The sequence below is a fragment of the Condylostylus longicornis genome, unplaced genomic scaffold (assembly GCF_029603195.1).
Source record: "Condylostylus longicornis isolate FDR11 unplaced genomic scaffold, ASM2960319v2 ptg000004l, whole genome shotgun sequence".
Classification (NCBI taxonomy): domain Eukaryota; kingdom Metazoa; phylum Arthropoda; class Insecta; order Diptera; family Dolichopodidae; genus Condylostylus; species Condylostylus longicornis.
Window position 1 is genome coordinate 217,432 of NW_026577973.1, and position 18,263 is coordinate 235,694.

At 23.7% G+C, this 18,263-nt stretch overlaps 1 protein-coding gene across 1 annotated transcript in view; it reads right to left on the reverse strand.

The window, feature by feature from the left end:
• Positions 1-18,263, reverse strand: part of LOC129612138 (putative uncharacterized protein DDB_G0282133) — a 228,961-nt gene that overhangs the window by 196,211 nt on the left and 14,487 nt on the right. The window contains exon 3 of the mRNA XM_055525656.1: positions 17,495-17,681. Coding sequence (XP_055381631.1) covers positions 17,495-17,681 — 187 coding nt within the window. The remainder of the gene's footprint in view (positions 1-17,494; positions 17,682-18,263) is intronic.

An 18,263-nucleotide genomic window follows, 5' to 3' on the forward strand; every position in this document is an offset into this window, starting at 1 on the left:
TTTTTTATTTTTATTTCGGATCCTTAGAGATTTTTATATTTATTTTCTTATGCGTATACAAGACAATACCCAAATGCAATTTAAAATATTATATTTCATTTTTTATTAAAAGTTATTAGAAAAGAAAAAAGAGAGAAAGTGTACAAAACCAAAAAAAACAACATATAATAGGTTTTTCTATTATAACAATTTAATATTTGAACTTGTATTCTTTTTCTCTATGCTGTATATAGTAAATGAATATTATACATAATTCAAGGACATTATAATATGTCCTTGATATCAATGATTCTTTAAAAAAAAAACTTGTTTATTTTTGTTGCCTTCTCTTGATGAACGTATACCCTATATTCCCTAATTTGTTCTTATTTTTTTTTTTATTATTACAATATGAATTTGATGCCATAGGGAAAATATGTTAAATAGTATTTTCCTCTTAACATTTCAGTCAAGGTAATTTGATAATTTCTAAATTTAATAGAGAAAAAGTCGTAATTTTTATGATCTCTCTTGAATTTTATTAAATAAGAGCATATAGAATATCTTTTGGATTTCTTATTTAAATTTTTTTTGTAAATTTTTTTTTCTCTAATTGAATTTGAAATATAATTGAATTTGAAATATATAATATTATTATAAAATAGGAAGCTCTAAATTCTATAACGCAGAACAAGGAATATATGTTAAACAATTCATAGTCCAATTATTTTATTGAATATTGTACAATTATTTTATTAAGTCTATGTAAAACAAATAATATACAAGCATCTTAAAAACTAGGGCATTAAATATTAAAATATTTTTAGTTTGATTGTTGACGAGTAAATAAGTACAAAATTATGATTGGCTAATTGTAGCGAAAAATTGTAAGAATTCGTAACAATCCGATGTAACTATTTTTAATTTGAAAAATTGATTTTGAAATTCAAAATATAATTAATAAAAATTTAAAATTTTAAAACATGATTTCAAATCAAATGTATACGTATTGCAAGTAAATAATCAAAAAGTACAAAAAGTGGAAAATTTATGATATAATACGATTTCTAAATAAAGTCAGTTAGTGGTTAAACTGAATCGAATTTGAAAACATTAGCTATTACTCAAATGTGAAACGGTGAAAAATGTAAAATATTAAAAATTTTGAGATTCTGCTTATGAATGCAAATTGTTGAATCGGACAATAAAGAAACTTTGTTTGGAAAAAAATATTATGGTATGAAATGAATATTTTCATTTATGAAAATTATAAAAAAACAAAACCATGAAAAATTTGAAACCCCTCAAAATTTTACGAAGAATCGATAGACTTTTCAATATTTAAATGCCTAGTGTTTAATTTGTCACTTTGTTACTAATACAAGTACGTCTTCATAATTGTAGTCTTTAATGACACAATATATATAATTGTATATAGGTATAGTCAATTACACTCAAAGTTTACAACGTGCCTTCACAAGCATTATAGCCGCAAATATACAAAGTAGATTCAACTGTAATTTCAATATTCAGTATGACGATTTTAACATTCACACAAAAAAATACCATACGCCTCACAAAATTCTTACAATATCAAATTTCTTCTGTATACATAAAGTAAAAGTTTTTTTGCTAAAGAAACAAAAATTATTTCCTTATTTACAAATCCTTTTAATTTTAAATATTAATTTATTTTCCTTTGTATTTTTAAGAATTTCATATGCATAAAAATAACAATATTTTTCTTTTTCCAAAACTTTTTCTTATAATATACAATTAGACCGAGACTTTTAACAAGAAATAAATTTGTTCCCCAGTACATAAAATATTTATCTAAATACAAATAACAGTTGTGTATGTTTGTATTCCTAGAAAAAGAAAAAGAAATTTCAATAAATTTGGCAAATTTGATTTCTCTGATAGATGGAAACTATTCCCAATAGAAATCATCCTTTTAGAGTATAGGAAATTTTTTTTTTTTATTTTTTTGTATATATCTACCTATATATACTTTTTATTTGTAATACGAGAACTTAAATCAGATAATGGAATGCATTCCTTTTTATTTTTGTAACAATCAACAGAAATGATAATAAAAGAATCGGAAATACAATAACTATAAATATACACACCTTTCTATTAAAAGGAAGTGAAAGCAAAAGAAAAACTTAAAGATATTTAAGAATCCTTAAATTTATACAAATGGAAGCGAAAATGAAGATGAAACTTTATCATATAGGATAAAAAAAAATAAAATTGTATTAAAAAAAATTAGGAATAACAGAAAGAAAAAAAGAAAATTTTATTTTAGGAAACTTCTTTCATAAAGAATAAAATAAGAAAAATAAACAAAAAAAAAATTAATATCCGCCCAACTTTCTTTTTAGCTCTTCAATATTTAAGACTTGTTTTCTTTCACCTTATTCCACTTTCTTTGATATTATTATAGTAGCACTATATATTTTCATAGAAACTTTGAAACTGGAAAAGCTTTATACATCTTTATTTCCCATGAGATCATAATCAAAAGTAAAGAACTTACAAAATAAGGATAATAAAAAAAACATAGAAAAATAAAAAAAGAAAAAATTGCCTATATGAAATTTTAATTCTATTGATTGTACAAATGAATAATAATTTGTATACGCTTTTCTAGTTGTACTAAATTATAATTTTTTAACATAAACTTATTTTAATATTCTTACATTTTTAATTTGTTAATAAATATGTACACTGTACGCATAAAGTATCTATTAGAAAAACACATTTTCATAAATTTTCAAGAGAATTTAACCTTAGCCATTTACATAGCAAATTTCTTTATCAATTCTTGAGTTTTTAATTAATTTACAGGGATTAGAAAGTTTTCCTATATAAAATAGAATTAATTCGGTAAGTGCTATTTAATTAAGTTTTCTAAATTTTCTTGTTTAGGCTTAAACATTCGATTATGTTTAATTTCACGTATATAGACCTAACAAGTTATAAATTTAGTTGATAAATTGGAAGTGAAAAATGTTTTCACAATAACGAGTGAGCACAGAGACTCGTAATAATTTAAACATGGAAAATAGGAAATGGTAATTATTATGTTTGTTGTTAATTATTATTAAACTTATATGATACTAAAAAGGCAGGTTGCAAATATTTCATTTAAAAGAATTTCAATCGAACCTTTTGAATTAAGAATTAAAAATCGTAGCATATTTCTATTAGATCCAATTCATTATTTCGTGCTTAAATTTGAAAAGGTTAACACATTAGCAACTTAAAATAGAGTTCCATCGTAAATTTAAATATTTCATATATCACAACAATGCTTCAAATTACTATATTTCAACTCTTCCAAAAATTCTGATGAACCGAACATTATTTTGCAAATAAGATGGTATGTGCGTGTGTATATGTTTTGTGGAGAATATGAAACCAATTGAGAGACTTTGTTTACTCAGTCTATTCTTGCAAAATAATGAAATAAGTGAAATAATAAAAGTGATGATGATTATAGATTATATAAGTTCATAGATATTGAAAATTTCTTTATAATATTTTATAAAATGATTAAATATAAAAGGGCTTTCTATTCTTTTTTTTTTCTTTTTTTTATACTATATATATATTATATGACTAGGGTAAAAGGATTTCTGATTAATTTTCTTAACATAAATAAATAAAGAAGAAAACAAAAAATGAAATCTTCAAATACAAATCTCTTGATTCTCTTAAGTAAATGAAAATAGAATATTAAAACGACCTTCAATTTATAAACATACAGTATATTTGTATACGTAAATATATTCTGTAAATATGTAAGTATATTAACATTTCTGATATAATAATTATATTATATATTCATGAAATTCAAGCTTAATGACCATAAAAAGTTAAGAAAACAAAATAAAAACAAAAATCCAATAAAGAAGAAAAAATTTTGACTAATATTTTAATACTATTATAGAGAGAGAGAATCTATTATTAGATTATTATTATTTTAATTAGAATTAGAAAAGGAGTGAGAGAGTTGAATGCTTCAGAAAACTCTATATTTTATTGAAAATAATAAAATAAAATTTGAGCCTAATAGAACCTTGTATATTGTATAGTAATTTTCTTTGCTTGTGCTACTTCAACCTTGTTTATTTAATGTATAAGCTTACTCGTTATATCTTTAAAGATATTATACTGCTTAATATTTTAGTTTTCAGTAAAGCTTCTTAAGCGTAACTTAGTGTTTTTCAAATTTTTGTGCATTATTCTCTTAGTTCAAATTTAAATATATTACTTTACTCGTTTTAATCAGTTATTGTTACAAATTGTAAAAAATTATTAAGGAGAACAATTTATATAATTAATTTATTTGGAAGTGGTACCAAAGAATATTGGCATTTATAATTGAAACTATTTTAATTTTAAAAATTTCCAAATGCAAGTTTAACCACGAGCAAATATTAGAACGAAATGACATATGAAAAATGACGACAGTGATTTTATATCGTGAAGGTAATAATTAATTGTGAAGGCAATTATTATTTAAGAATTTAAAAGAGTAGTTTAAAATATCATTACGTGTTTTCTCTTTTCAAGTGATTATTATATTCTATATTGCTCCCTTTTTAATAATAATTAATAATCAATTAAAAATAATGCACTCTTATCTCTACGAACTACTAACTTAACAATATTGAATTTAAATATATATATATATATATATATATATATATATGCTTTTAAGACATTACCCACTGGTCTGTGAGTAGAAACTAGCTTCTATCAATACTAGTACAAAATCTTTAATTTGAAAAATATATTTAATTAAAACTATGTAAGTTTCAGTTGTAACAAATTTAAGACTAAAATAAATTAAAATAAATGAACTTTGATAATTATGAAAGATGTTTAGTACACAAAAAAAAACAATTTAATAATAAATTAAGCAACAAGTTACTAAGTTTATTACACAACCGTTACATAAACAAAAACCTCCTTGAATTCACTATACACCGCATATTATTAAATTAAAATTAAAAAAAAATCTTATATACTTTTTTGCTGGTTTCATTCAACGAAATCAAAACTTTGTTGAAAAAGAAATTTTCTTTTATTTTACTCTTTAAATACGTATTATATACTTCGCATTATGTGTGTATGTATGTATCTCGATTCATTCACATTACAATATTCGTATATAACATAAAAGTAAATCTCTTATTTCTTTTTAATCTTTCAATACTTGCATATAATATATCAAAGAACATTAATCAGTTTATGTTGGGAGTAAAGAAAAATATTAAATCCTGTTGCATACACATAAGAACCTTTCATTTTATTACCGACCGTATTGTATAAACAATAGGTAGGTTATGTGATGGCAACAAATTTTGCATATCGAGTTTTCGGTGGGAACGTACTTCTCCATAGTAGGGAAGTGTAAATAAACTATTTTTAGCAACCTGTCGGTCTGTCGGTCTGTCGGTCTGTCGGTCTGTCGGTCTGTCCGTCTGTCGGTCTGTGTGTGCACGCGTGTATCTCAAGTTCGGCTGAACCGATTTGGATGAAATTTTATATGTAAGTTTGTTTCCACCATGGCACGGATCGATCAACTTTTGGTATATATCAGGCCTCGGGAACTGCACTTTTTAGCGGGCCTGTTTTACATTTTTGAACATTTTGAAGAAAATATTCAACCGATTTACTTGAAATTTTATATATAAGCTCAGCTCGACCGTCCGCAAAAATTCGTATGTTTTGGAAGAAATCAGGCATTGGCAACTAGACGTTTACTACGGGCCAAATGTACATTTTTGTGTATATAAAAAGAAATAATCAACCGATTTCATTGAAATTTAATATATGAACTCCTCGTATTAAAACAATGAACATATAAATTTTTTGGAAAGATCAGGGCTCGAAAATGGATTTGCGGGCCGATTTAACATTTTTCACCATTTTGAAGAAAGTATTCAACCAATTTACTTGAAATTTCATATATAAGCTTTGCTCGATCATACGCAAAAATTCCTAACTTTTGGAAGAAATCAGGCATCAGCAACTGGGCGTTTACTACGGGCCAAATATACATTTTTGTGTATATAAAGAGAAATAATCAACCGATTTCATTGAAATTTAATATATGAATTCCTCATATTAAAACAATGAACATATAAATTTTTTGGAAAGATCAGGGCTCGAGAACTGATTTGCGGGCCGATTTTAAATTTTTCACCATATCCACAGAACAAATTGATGGAATTTCTTGAAATTTGATATTTGAGTTCTGGTTGTTACCGAAACTAACTGGCGAGCATTTCAGGGAATTCGGGTAGCACAAAGCGAAACTCTACTAAGAGCCAAATTTACATTTTTCTAAGTATGTTAACTATAAGCTTACTAATGTCCTAAAAATTGGAAAGAAGTATTTAACAGACATTTTTATAATATTCTGTAACACTTTCATTTAACTAGACAATACACAATGCGGTCGGTTATGTGCTGACCACATCAGATTTTTTTTTTTTGTATTTTCCTTCATACATAGCTACAACCTGTTATTCTCATTTCATTTTCTCAACGAAAAAATTGTCATAAAATTGTCATCATCCATAAATTTTGTTATACATTTTGCAAAAAATACTATAATATAGAGAGTTGCAATGAAGTGCATATATAGATACTTGCTTTATAATATTATTATGTAAGTATTTATTTTGAAAAATTGTTTTTGATTTTTTAGTGCGCATTCAGTAGCAAAGAATGATTTTAAAGAAATTGTTGTCGTTTCTTTAAACTTATATATAGAAAATATTATCTTTTGAAGCTATAAGATACAAATAATTGAATTAGATAAAGTAATCATTTTTATATTAATGTAAGGAGCTCTTTGTTACTTTACATAAACAGTTGTATATGGTTGTATATAAGAGCATTTACTATGCATACATAATATAAAATAAACAACGGATATGTATGTATACATATGATATCATCATCATCATCATATTATTATTAAATTGAGTTGCTACAATTCATCGAATTGAATTCATATAGATGAGCATACATCAAAGTCTTAACATCTTCTTTTCTTAGAATTATTTTATAGTGTTATTAAACAAGATTGTAAAATAGGTAATCTTTAAAGTTATCAATTTAACTTGTGAAGAGCTGAAGAAATTGTTTTTTAGCTATTGTTTTTTAGTTTTCTGAATAAATAAAGGCATAATTGCTATAATTCTGTAATAGTATTTTGATACCATGTTGAATTTAATCTTTGAATAAAATATTTTACAAATTTATTAATATTTTTAAGGTGATTATGAGATCAATATTATATTATTTATTAATTTCACCAATCATTTGAAATATTTTCTGAAAATATTTATCGACAAATTAGAATAATTAGAATTTTACATATTTTTTATGATTATGATTTTAAGATTTTTGCATGTCTAGCTCCCAACTAATATGAGCGATGTATTTTGATATCATAAATTCTGATAGATAAATAGAACCTACGAGCTTGTGGAAGCGGTTCAAATTACTTGGACCGATAGAAAAACAAGTATAGAAAATTTTATTAATGTATAAGATTTTCTATATATAAAAAAATTTATTTATTTAGAAGTGTGGCGAAATTTTATTGCTTTATAACAACATTGTTTTTAAATTTACAAGTAAAATATTTATTGAGAACTCAACATCATTTTTCGAAAGAATAAATATGAGAATTCTCTTGTTATTTAACGTTACAACACCATATTCACCACATAGCATTATTTCTCTCACGATTCTATATTGTATAATGTATATAATAATTAAGTTAGACTTAGCAATGTTACCAAAGAATAAAGACTCAAATAAAATTATAGTCTTCTAATAATTTGTTTCTAACCAAGGATTCCTTCATAAGAAGTTTTTGTAAAATTGTTGCGTTTCATATATTATTAATTTGCTTTAGTTAAGTTATTCGTATAATTGAATAAATTAAAATTTAATATTAAATAGAAGATTAACTATTTCACAATAGCTGAGGTTTTATTTTACAATAGCTTTTCAGTAAAAATTGCATTCAGTACTAATAATTTGTATAATAAAATCAAATTTCTTATTTAAATTTTTACTCAAAGAAATTCTTTAAGCAGTAGAAATATTAAACTATAAAAATATCCTTGAAATAACAACAACAAAATTCATAAACCTGTATATACTTTTTTTTGAACGAAACGCCTGTTAATTTATTAAAACTAATTTTATTTTTAACTCAATAAGCACTAAACTTAATTCATTCTGACGTTAAAAACATAGCATAAGAGCTACTTCTATAACTTTGTGTTTAAAAATTCATTTATGGGCGTACTCGAACATAAAAAATAGATACAAAATGAAGTAGTTAAAAAGTTTTTACTTTTTTTTTTTGTTTTTAATAAATCTTATTTTTAAAATAGACAAACAACGATAAAATTAGATAGGAAGGCATACAAAAAAAAAAAACAAAAAAATGGAATAATAGTGAAAAACTTTTTGAACTTAATTAACTTCAACTTAGTTTTTCTATTTCTCCCCATACTTGAATTTCTACATTTGTTGTCTCTTGCACTAAAAAAAAACATAATCATAGTTTACAACACTAATTTGGTAGTCAATCTGTATTTCATATTCATTAATTTTGTTTTTGTTTTTTTTTTTATTTTTGTCCTTCAATTTGATTTGAAACTTTGACTAAGTTATCTATATTTTCAGAGCTTAATATGTATGAGGTAGTTCTTCATATGCATATACATATACGGTATACATGTGGAGGGTAAGTACAAGTTTATAAAAATCATGGATTTTATTCTACATGGTAAAGATTTTTGTATTTTTTTTTTTTTTGTTATAAAACTTAAAATAACATTAACAGAAAACAAGCAAATCAACCTATGACAGCACTTTATAAAAATTAAATAAAGTTGTATTTTTCTTTTTTGTATTATTTTATGGTTTTGATATGTGCACATCTCATCTACCCAAAGGATATATTTCATTACTTTACAAAACTAAAAAAAAAGACAAGAAAAATCTTCTGTAAATACAAAAATAATGCAAACGTATGTACAAAAATACAAACATATTACGATACATATTATGAATGTCAGTTTAAGGACTTACAAGTCACAAGACTATGAATACATATATACATATAAGCACATATAAGCATATTATGCATTCGTATGTGGTGTATTCAAAAAGGCCTTCATAGCTTGTTATAAGTAAAGTTTCCCATGATTACAAACAGATTTCTATTAACATGTATATGTATATGTATATAAATATGAAAGCACTATAGTAGTATGTATGTAATTACATAATACGGTATATGTTTTTGCTTTCATCACTTTTTTTTTCCTTTCTTATCCAAACATGAAGAAAAACAAAAAAAAAATTGTCTTTTTTTTATACAAAAAAAAAAATGAAAGCAGCAAATGAGGTACTTCAGATCAGGATAAACAGGATAAGTAAAAGTAATGTTCATTTCATATATACATTATATAGACATGCAAAGTATCCTATAACTTTGACAGGAGACATAATTGTTGGATTTAAAAATATAAAATAATTTCAAACAATTATTGTTAAAACAGTAAATTATAAGGTATAAATCATATAGGTACAAGATAGTTGAAATTATAAAAATATTAGGAATTGAATTATAAGTATATATAATTAAGAATTTTATTCGAACAAAAATTAGGTACCGCTATTAGAGTAATAGAAAGTATTCATCATTTTGAATATCTTTTGCATAAAAACAGTATGTCATGGCATTCTAATTGGCGTGCAGGCCAAACTACTTAACAGATTTTTTTAAATTCTTACTTTGAGTAAAATGAGCTTCAATGTGTTTATGGTTGATTACAGTTGTTGTTTCTGTGTTAAATGATACAAATGAATGACAAAACAATTTCTTTTATAAGATTGGTAAATTTGTTAGAAATAAGAAGCATTAACAAATGAAAAATAGTGTAACACAAAGCAAAGGAATTCTATTACTTTATTTTATGAACAGAACTTAGTCGAATCATTCAAATCATATTTCATTCAAAACGCTATTATAAATTAAATCTGCTACCATACATGCTAAAATACTCAACCTTCCTCTGTTCTATACTTAAAAAGTTTTATAATGTTTAATTATGATTCGATTTCTAGAATTCTTAATATTTTTATATTAAACTATTTTATTTCATATTTTAATTTTTTCGAAATTTTAACTAAATGTTATAATCTCCATACATATTCGAAAGCCACGCCTTTAGGCTAAACTTTAGGAAGGACAAAAATAAACAACAAAATTTTTAATTCTTTAAATAAATTTGCTCTCATTATTATTATGAAAAACAAATTTCTCAATATGAAATCATTTTTAATTACATACTTTTAGGCAAATATCCTTGAATTTTTCTCATAAATGTTATAATAATTTATTTTTGTACAAACAAAAATTACATCAACAGAAAACATAAATTGTGTACCCGAACGAAATTTCAATTCTATGATGACTTCATCAATAAGAAAAGTGACGTTATTAATATCAAAATTTATTATGTCATGGGATTAAGTGGGGAATTAAAAATGTTTCCTTTTTATTTTTTCAATTTATTTTTCTTTTTTGCACTTTTTTTTATTTATTCTATTTGTTGGTTGATTATTATTGATGAAAACGTTGACTGGCACATAATTCAATATCATCATCGTCTGATAAAATTTTTATTCTTCTTCTTTTAATTCTATCGCCTGAAGGACAATAAATTTTATAAAACACAAATGAATTACTCACATGTCTATGTCGATACGTATGAAATATCATTCATATAATATTATTACACATATATGAATGATGTGTATGTTCAAATATAAAAAAAAACAGAAAGAACAATTTAAATATGGATTTAATAATAGTTCAATGATTTCAATAAAAACTTTCAAGTATGGAGAAGAACATTTTATATGAAAGCATAATAAGAGAAAAATGTTTTGTTTTCTTTCCCTGTATACCATTTTTTAATGGTACATGTATGGATGCTTGTTCCTTTTTTTTAATTAGTATTTCATTACTATAAAATTATACAACAAATTTTTCAATTCATGCATAGACATTTTATTATTTAGTTTTATAAAAATAATTGGAAAATATGAAAGAATATTGATAATGTAGTAAAAAAATAATAAATGTAAGCCCATAGAACATATGCATTTTCAACAATATTACATAATAAATGTACACGCACATATTATATTAAATAAGCACTTACATAAATATATACATATATATTTACAAATTATTAATGTTATTGCTCGCATATTTTTGCTTTAAATGTAAAATAATAAGGAAAATTATAAATTTTAATCTCATTTATTTTTAATAGGAACAATAAAATTGTTAAAAAGGATATCAATAAAATTTAATTATAATTTCAATTCAATTATTATTTCAATTAAGAACAAGAGAATTTGTTAGATTTACTTACTGTTTTTTTCAATAAAACTTGCATTATCGCACATAGTGTGCTTATACACATATACATATGAATACATATGTGTTTTTAATATTGTAATAAAATATTTTACAACACTTTGACTCTTAAAGCTCCTTGTGCACATTTTGATTTAAATCATAATTCAATATTTTTTTATTTTATTTGTAAATAGGGTAAGTAGATTATCAAATATAATAATTATAACAAACTTAAAGTAATTATGACTATGATTAATTTGTTATTTCAATTAGTATACACATATTGTTGGTCAAACAGCAGTCATTATATTTTAAATAAAGTAAAAAATTCTAAATAAATCCAATAAAACAAATAACCATTTTCACCAGAAGGTTACTATTTGTAAATAAAATTTGAAATATCAAGTTATAGAAAAATTTTCAACAAATTTACATTTATAAAATTTCGACTAAATTTATTTTTCTCCAAAAAAATTAAAATTTTTACTTGAATAACAAATATGCTATTTTTGATGCAATTACACATTGATATTTAAGCTTTATATCAAATTGTGTTAAAGATTGAGTCAAAACAATATTAAATAATTATTTCTACATATATATATTAATATTATGTGGATAATATTAGAGATACACTTTTATTTCATAGTCAGTTCTATTCAATTAACTTGAAAATTACAAAAAACACAAATGGATTCATGGAAATTTTATTATCTTTTATTTTTTAATTTTCATTTTCAATTCATTCTTGTGGGAAATCTGCGGTTTATTTTCATTTTTAAAGAAAATTATTTTTGGTTAAGAAAGAGATTTCTATTTCAACAAAAAAAAAAGAAGCAAAACCACAATTCATTTAATTCTATAAATTCATTTTATTTGTTTTTATAAGCTGTATTAGATTGATTCTTGAAATTAATTATTTAAAAGGTTTTACTTTTTACAGGCTTTACTTTCTATATGGAATAATAAAAATTTTAAATCTTTCAACCTATAATATTTAAGCTTTTTTTAAGTATTTTAGTCTATTTTAGAGGTACGTACTGAAAATTCGTATTGAATTTTAACAAATGGTAGTCGGAATGTGTTTAGTATAAAAAATTCATAGCAAAAAAGCTGTACTATAAATTTAAAATATTCACACTAATTTCAATAAAATAATAAAAAAATATTTGAAATTCTTTATGTGCATGGGTCTAAACACAATAATGCGTTAAAGCTATAATATTGCTTATATATGGTAAAAAAAGCTATTCATTCAATTTATTGAATGTGCAAGGAAATAAAAAATAAAACAGAATTTATCATCCAATTTTTACTTGATATATTTTTCCTCTGGAAATTTTTAATATTGTATTAAAAAAAATTCCAAGAGAAAAACAATTAAACTTGTCAAACTTTTATCAACATTTTTAAATTGAAAACTTTGCTTATTGAAAACGAAAAAAAAAAATAAAAATTTTCTAGATTTTATTTTTTGTCTTCTTCATAATTATAGTGAAAGGTCTACTACCTTGATAATGCCTTACTATTTAAGTCTAATTCTTATTTTAAAACTATCATATTTAAAGGAATTTTTATTTTGGAAACTATTTGTGTTATACTTTTATATTCTCAATTTAAATCCAATCAAAACGATAATAATCTCAAGAAAATTGAAAAACTTTCCAATATAGACTACTTGCATTGCAAAAAGAATTTATTGCAAAAATTTAGTTCACAATTTGAATTTCTTAGTAGTTGTTGTAGTTTAATTTTCCCAAAAGACATCTATTTTAATTTAAACATTAAATAATGAAAGAAATTGTCTTCCCCTATTATAATAAATTACCCCTAAAATATAATTATATAAGCAGTAAATAATAAAATGTTAAAAATTCGAAAGTTTTATTTATTTTGGATATTTTTAAGTTCCTGCTGTAGTATAAACATTAAATTTTAGGATTAGATAATTTAGAACTTATTCCTAAAGAGGAAAAACTTTTAAAATTAAATAAGTAATAGACAGTTTGTTAGTCTTAATTTTCATAAAAAAATATACTGCAAAATATTATTTTCAATAATCCTTAGAGGTTGATTAAGAGTGTAGAAATTTTAAAATACCTTTTTTATAATTTCAAACTCTTTTTTTAAAAAATGTTTTTCTTTTCTCAAATTTCTAGTTTCTCACATTTTAACTCTTACTCTTCACAGTCACACAATATCTCATCTTTCATTCAATATTTCCTTTTTGTATATGTATATATAATATTGAAAATATCTTTATAAGATCTCTAAGGATTTAATGCCAATAATAAAAAAAAGGACAAATAATAAAATATTAAAATAAAAGAAGAATTTTTTAGTGTTGAAGCAGAAGTAACAGAACATAATAAAAATAATAATAGGAAAAAAACATGGGGAAAAATATCGAAAAAACAAAATGCTGTCAAAAAGATATTCCCATAGGAGTTTATTAAAAACGAAAAAGAAAAACAAAGAAAAAATGAACAGTGAAAGACAAACATTTGATTTTTTTCGTCTTGTTAGTGCACATATTATAGAAAATTCCTTGTGTATACAAAATTAAAAAAGAAAATTTTTTATCAGGAGAACGAAAAAAAAACCTTCGTGAACAAAACTAAAAGGCTAAAGGAGCACAACTAGAAATAAAAAGAAAAATACTTTAAAAAGAAAGAAATAAGCGCAAAAGGAAAAAAAGGACACCTTACCGCTGTGTGAAAATTCATTTTATTATTTTAATTTTTTTTTTATATTTTCAAATTTTCTTTTTATTGTTTTTGTTTGTTTTAAGTTTATGGAAGAAAAAATATTTAATATTGTCAATATATTTTGCGATTTTTGTTTTTACTTGAAAAAGGATCATTTTTTCTTCACAACATTTTGTATAACAAATATTATTTTGTACAGTACAAGACTGGTAGACAGAACCAAAGTAATACACTGTAAATTAATGTTGATTTTTTTTGTTAAAAAATTAACATTATGCATTATATTTCGAATTAGAAAAATATATAGAATTTTAGGAAGTTAATATTTAAGTTTTAAACTATTCATATCAGAATCTAAAACGTTACCATACACTAAATTTTGTGTAAATAAAATTGTACTGTGGATTGTGATGTAGCTTATAATTAAAAATCTGATGTAATCGCATAGTAAGCTTTGAGTTAACATAGCTAGAAAAATGTAATTCTAATATTAGTTTCAAAAGCAAACAGAACTCGAATATTAAATTTCAAGAAATTATGACAATTAGTACCGTAGATATGATAACAAATGTAAAATCAATCCCTAGGCTGATCTGTTAAATCTAATTTCCTGCATAAATTTATCAGTATAATTAAAAATTTAAAAGAACCCAGTAGCTAAAATAAATTCACATAAAAAAATTTTAACAAAATCGCTTCAGTCGACAGACCGACAAATCGACAGACCGGCGGACCGGCAGACCGGCAGACCGACAAATCGGCAGTCCGGCAAACCGGCAGACCGACAGACCAGCAGACCGTCAGACCGGCAGAGCAACAGACCGATAAACTGAAAGGAATAGTTTATATACCCTTCCCTTCTATAGAGAAATGTGTTTCCATCAAAAACTCGTTATGGAAAATTTAATGCTAATCACATGACCTCATGCAATCCATATGCAATGCGGTTGGAAAATTTGAAGGTTTTCAAGTTTTTTCGTATCCCCTCCCTCTATTCCAAATATTTTAATGTAATTCAAATGACCAAATTCAATTAACATTAAATAAGTTTTTTAGATGTAAATTTAAAATTTCTTAGAAGCAATAAGACACACAGTTTCTATACTGCAAAAACTGATCTAAGTGTTCTATTTTAAACAATTTTAATAAACTGCAATTAATTTACAAAATGTTGAAATAAAACTGTACCATTGAATAAAAAAAAAATGTTATATTAGTGATATATATTAAACAGAATTTTCCAAAAGAAGAAAAAAACCAAAAAGAAAAAGAGGAAAGAAGAAAATAGGTGAAGTGAGAAAGGACACAGAAAACCATTAAAGGACATAAAGAGGCGTAATAGACTAAATTTTAATTTTATTTATATAAAAAAAAACAAAACACAAAAATAAAAAATAACATCGTCCTTTTTTTTTCTACTTCAGATTCCTTTTTCTTTAGCAATATTTTATTTTCATATAGAAAGATTCAAAAAAAAAAATATAAGAGTTGAAACAAACGAAATAACAAAAAAAAAGATGAACAAAAAAAACGAAAAGTATGCAAAAAAAAATTGCGATTTTTTTCATTTCCTTTTTTCTGACTCCTTTTTAACTGTACTAAAAATAAAGGATAATAACACTTTTGATATTATCACAGGTTTATATATCGGAGGGGCTTTAATCCTGATGCTATCTAAAAAATGTTTTTTTTTTTTTTTCTCTGGCTTTTAGGTACGTATATATGTATACATGTCGTACATATATATTTTTTAGAAAAAAATGTACGCCCACTATAATAATTGCAGTTAAGTTTTTTGTTATAAACGTATATTTGTGTGCGTGTGTGTGTTTCTGTGATTAAGGTAAGCGTCCTTTTTTTCCTTCTCTTTTTTGTTTTTATTGTCCACTTGTCAACTGCTGATATTTGGTTCCTACTACAAATTTGTTTATCTTATTTTCATTTAATATTTTTTATTTTTATTTCCAGTGTTTTTATTGTGTTATATTTTTATCTATGTATATTATTTACCATTCTGTAATAATATTAAATTTATTAGAATGAGAATAAAAATTTTCGCCTTATTAAATTTGCATAACGTTTAATTAAAAACGGAAATTAAAAAATAAAACAGAAAATAAAAATGATTAAACATTCAAAAAGATGAACATGAAAATAAAAACACAAAACTATATATATACAAATTTATATATATATATATTATATATAAATATAAGTGTATATTACGTATTTGTGAAGCGGCAACAAAAATAGCCGGAGATCTTGGGAAATGAAATTTTCTTTCATTTAATTTAATTTTAATTTATTTTCGTGTTGGTTTTTTCATGTAATAACCATTTTATATAATTGTTTTCATTTTACATTTCATTTTCAAAATACAGTTACACAAAAAATACAGTTCTTTTCCATATTATGATACCAATGTATTAAATTTTATATAAATAAGGTCACGTCAAAGCAACGGTTTGTAATGTAGAACTATTATTTTGAACAAGTGAAAATACTCTTTTTTGAGAAACAATCCACTAGTTACATGTTTAAATTATTTTTACTCATGTAGAAAAATAAATCAATTTATTGCATTCATTTGGGATCAGCAAAAGAAAACAAATTGAAGAAGCTTTAACATAAAGGTTGAATATTGAGTTAAGATAAATAATTACAATTTTTTGCCAGTAGATCAGGTCAGATTTTATACATAGTCGGAACTTTGAGTGACGAAAGCAGCCGAAAATTCAAATTTTACAAATTTCTAGAGGAGAAAACAAAAAATTTTCTTCTAAGAAAAAAAGTTATTTAATATTGCCTAAAAACTGCCGCTTATATCGGGCTTCGATAACTTACGATTTAGACGAAAAACGATATCAAAAATTTATTATTATAGGAAGTTGCTGTTTTTCAGCGTTTGCAGAATTTCAAATTATTTTGTGTTTCGAATTATGAGGACCTTGGGGGTTTACATTTAAGCACGTTCAATTATATGTGTGTGTTCATTTAATTAAAATATAAAGTATAAGTTCCGGCACAATTGTATTAGAAAATATTCAAATGAACTCGCAATTGTCGCAAAATAAAATCTTCTAATTTTTAGTTAAATCAAAAACACCTTTTAATTGATTTATATCCGAAACTGTAGTTCAAAGAAAAAAAGAAAACATAAACATGTCTGTAAGGGTTTGTTCGCAATCAAATTGCAATACATGTTGATAATTTGATTTTCCTTAAATGTACTGAAAAATATTCTTTTTATACATTTTTTTTGTTGGTTTTTTCGGAACATATTTATATTAAAAATATATAACTGTTTATTTAAACTTACCTATCATGAGCTGAGAATTTTAATTTAATTGTATGAGCTGGACCATTTTCATAATTATTATTTAAATCACGTTTCCGACGGCGATTTTGTTGTTCCAGATGCTTTTGATGTGCTTGCTCTAAAGTATTACGATCAAAATGAGCTGGCTCCCAATGTAAAATGAATGGATTTATATGGTGGTGTTGTCCTAAAAGTATTCAAGTTGAAAAAAAAACATGAATAATCAAATATTTTTAAATAAATTTAAAAGAAAAATGTTAGCAGAAAAAAATGGAAAATGTGAACTACATAACAAACTGTTTGATTAAAAATTAAATAATAAGCACAAATGTTTACGTATTTTAATGAAAAAGTATGTGTACGAACTTAATTATAATCAAACGATTTCAGTATTTTATTTCATTTAAATTTAAAATATTTAATTAATTCTGTACATGAGTATGTATATTATTTATTCTTTTAAAATTTGTGAAGATTAATTGATGAGGAGAAGGTAAGGTATGTTGTCTAGACTTTTAAGGAATAAAAATGGTACAACGCAGAAATTTTTAATTTTATAAATTTATAAATTCTTAAAGGTATTCACAAATTATGTGTTTGTCCGTGTAATATTTCTTATTATTTGTTATATAGAGTCACGCGGGCTTAAATCCAATTTTGTTTTGGTAAAATTATAAAGTGACAATCATTTTCTTGCACATGGACTCTTACAACTAACATACAAAAAATAATTTGTTTTAATGTAATTTTAGTCGGATTGGTATTCACT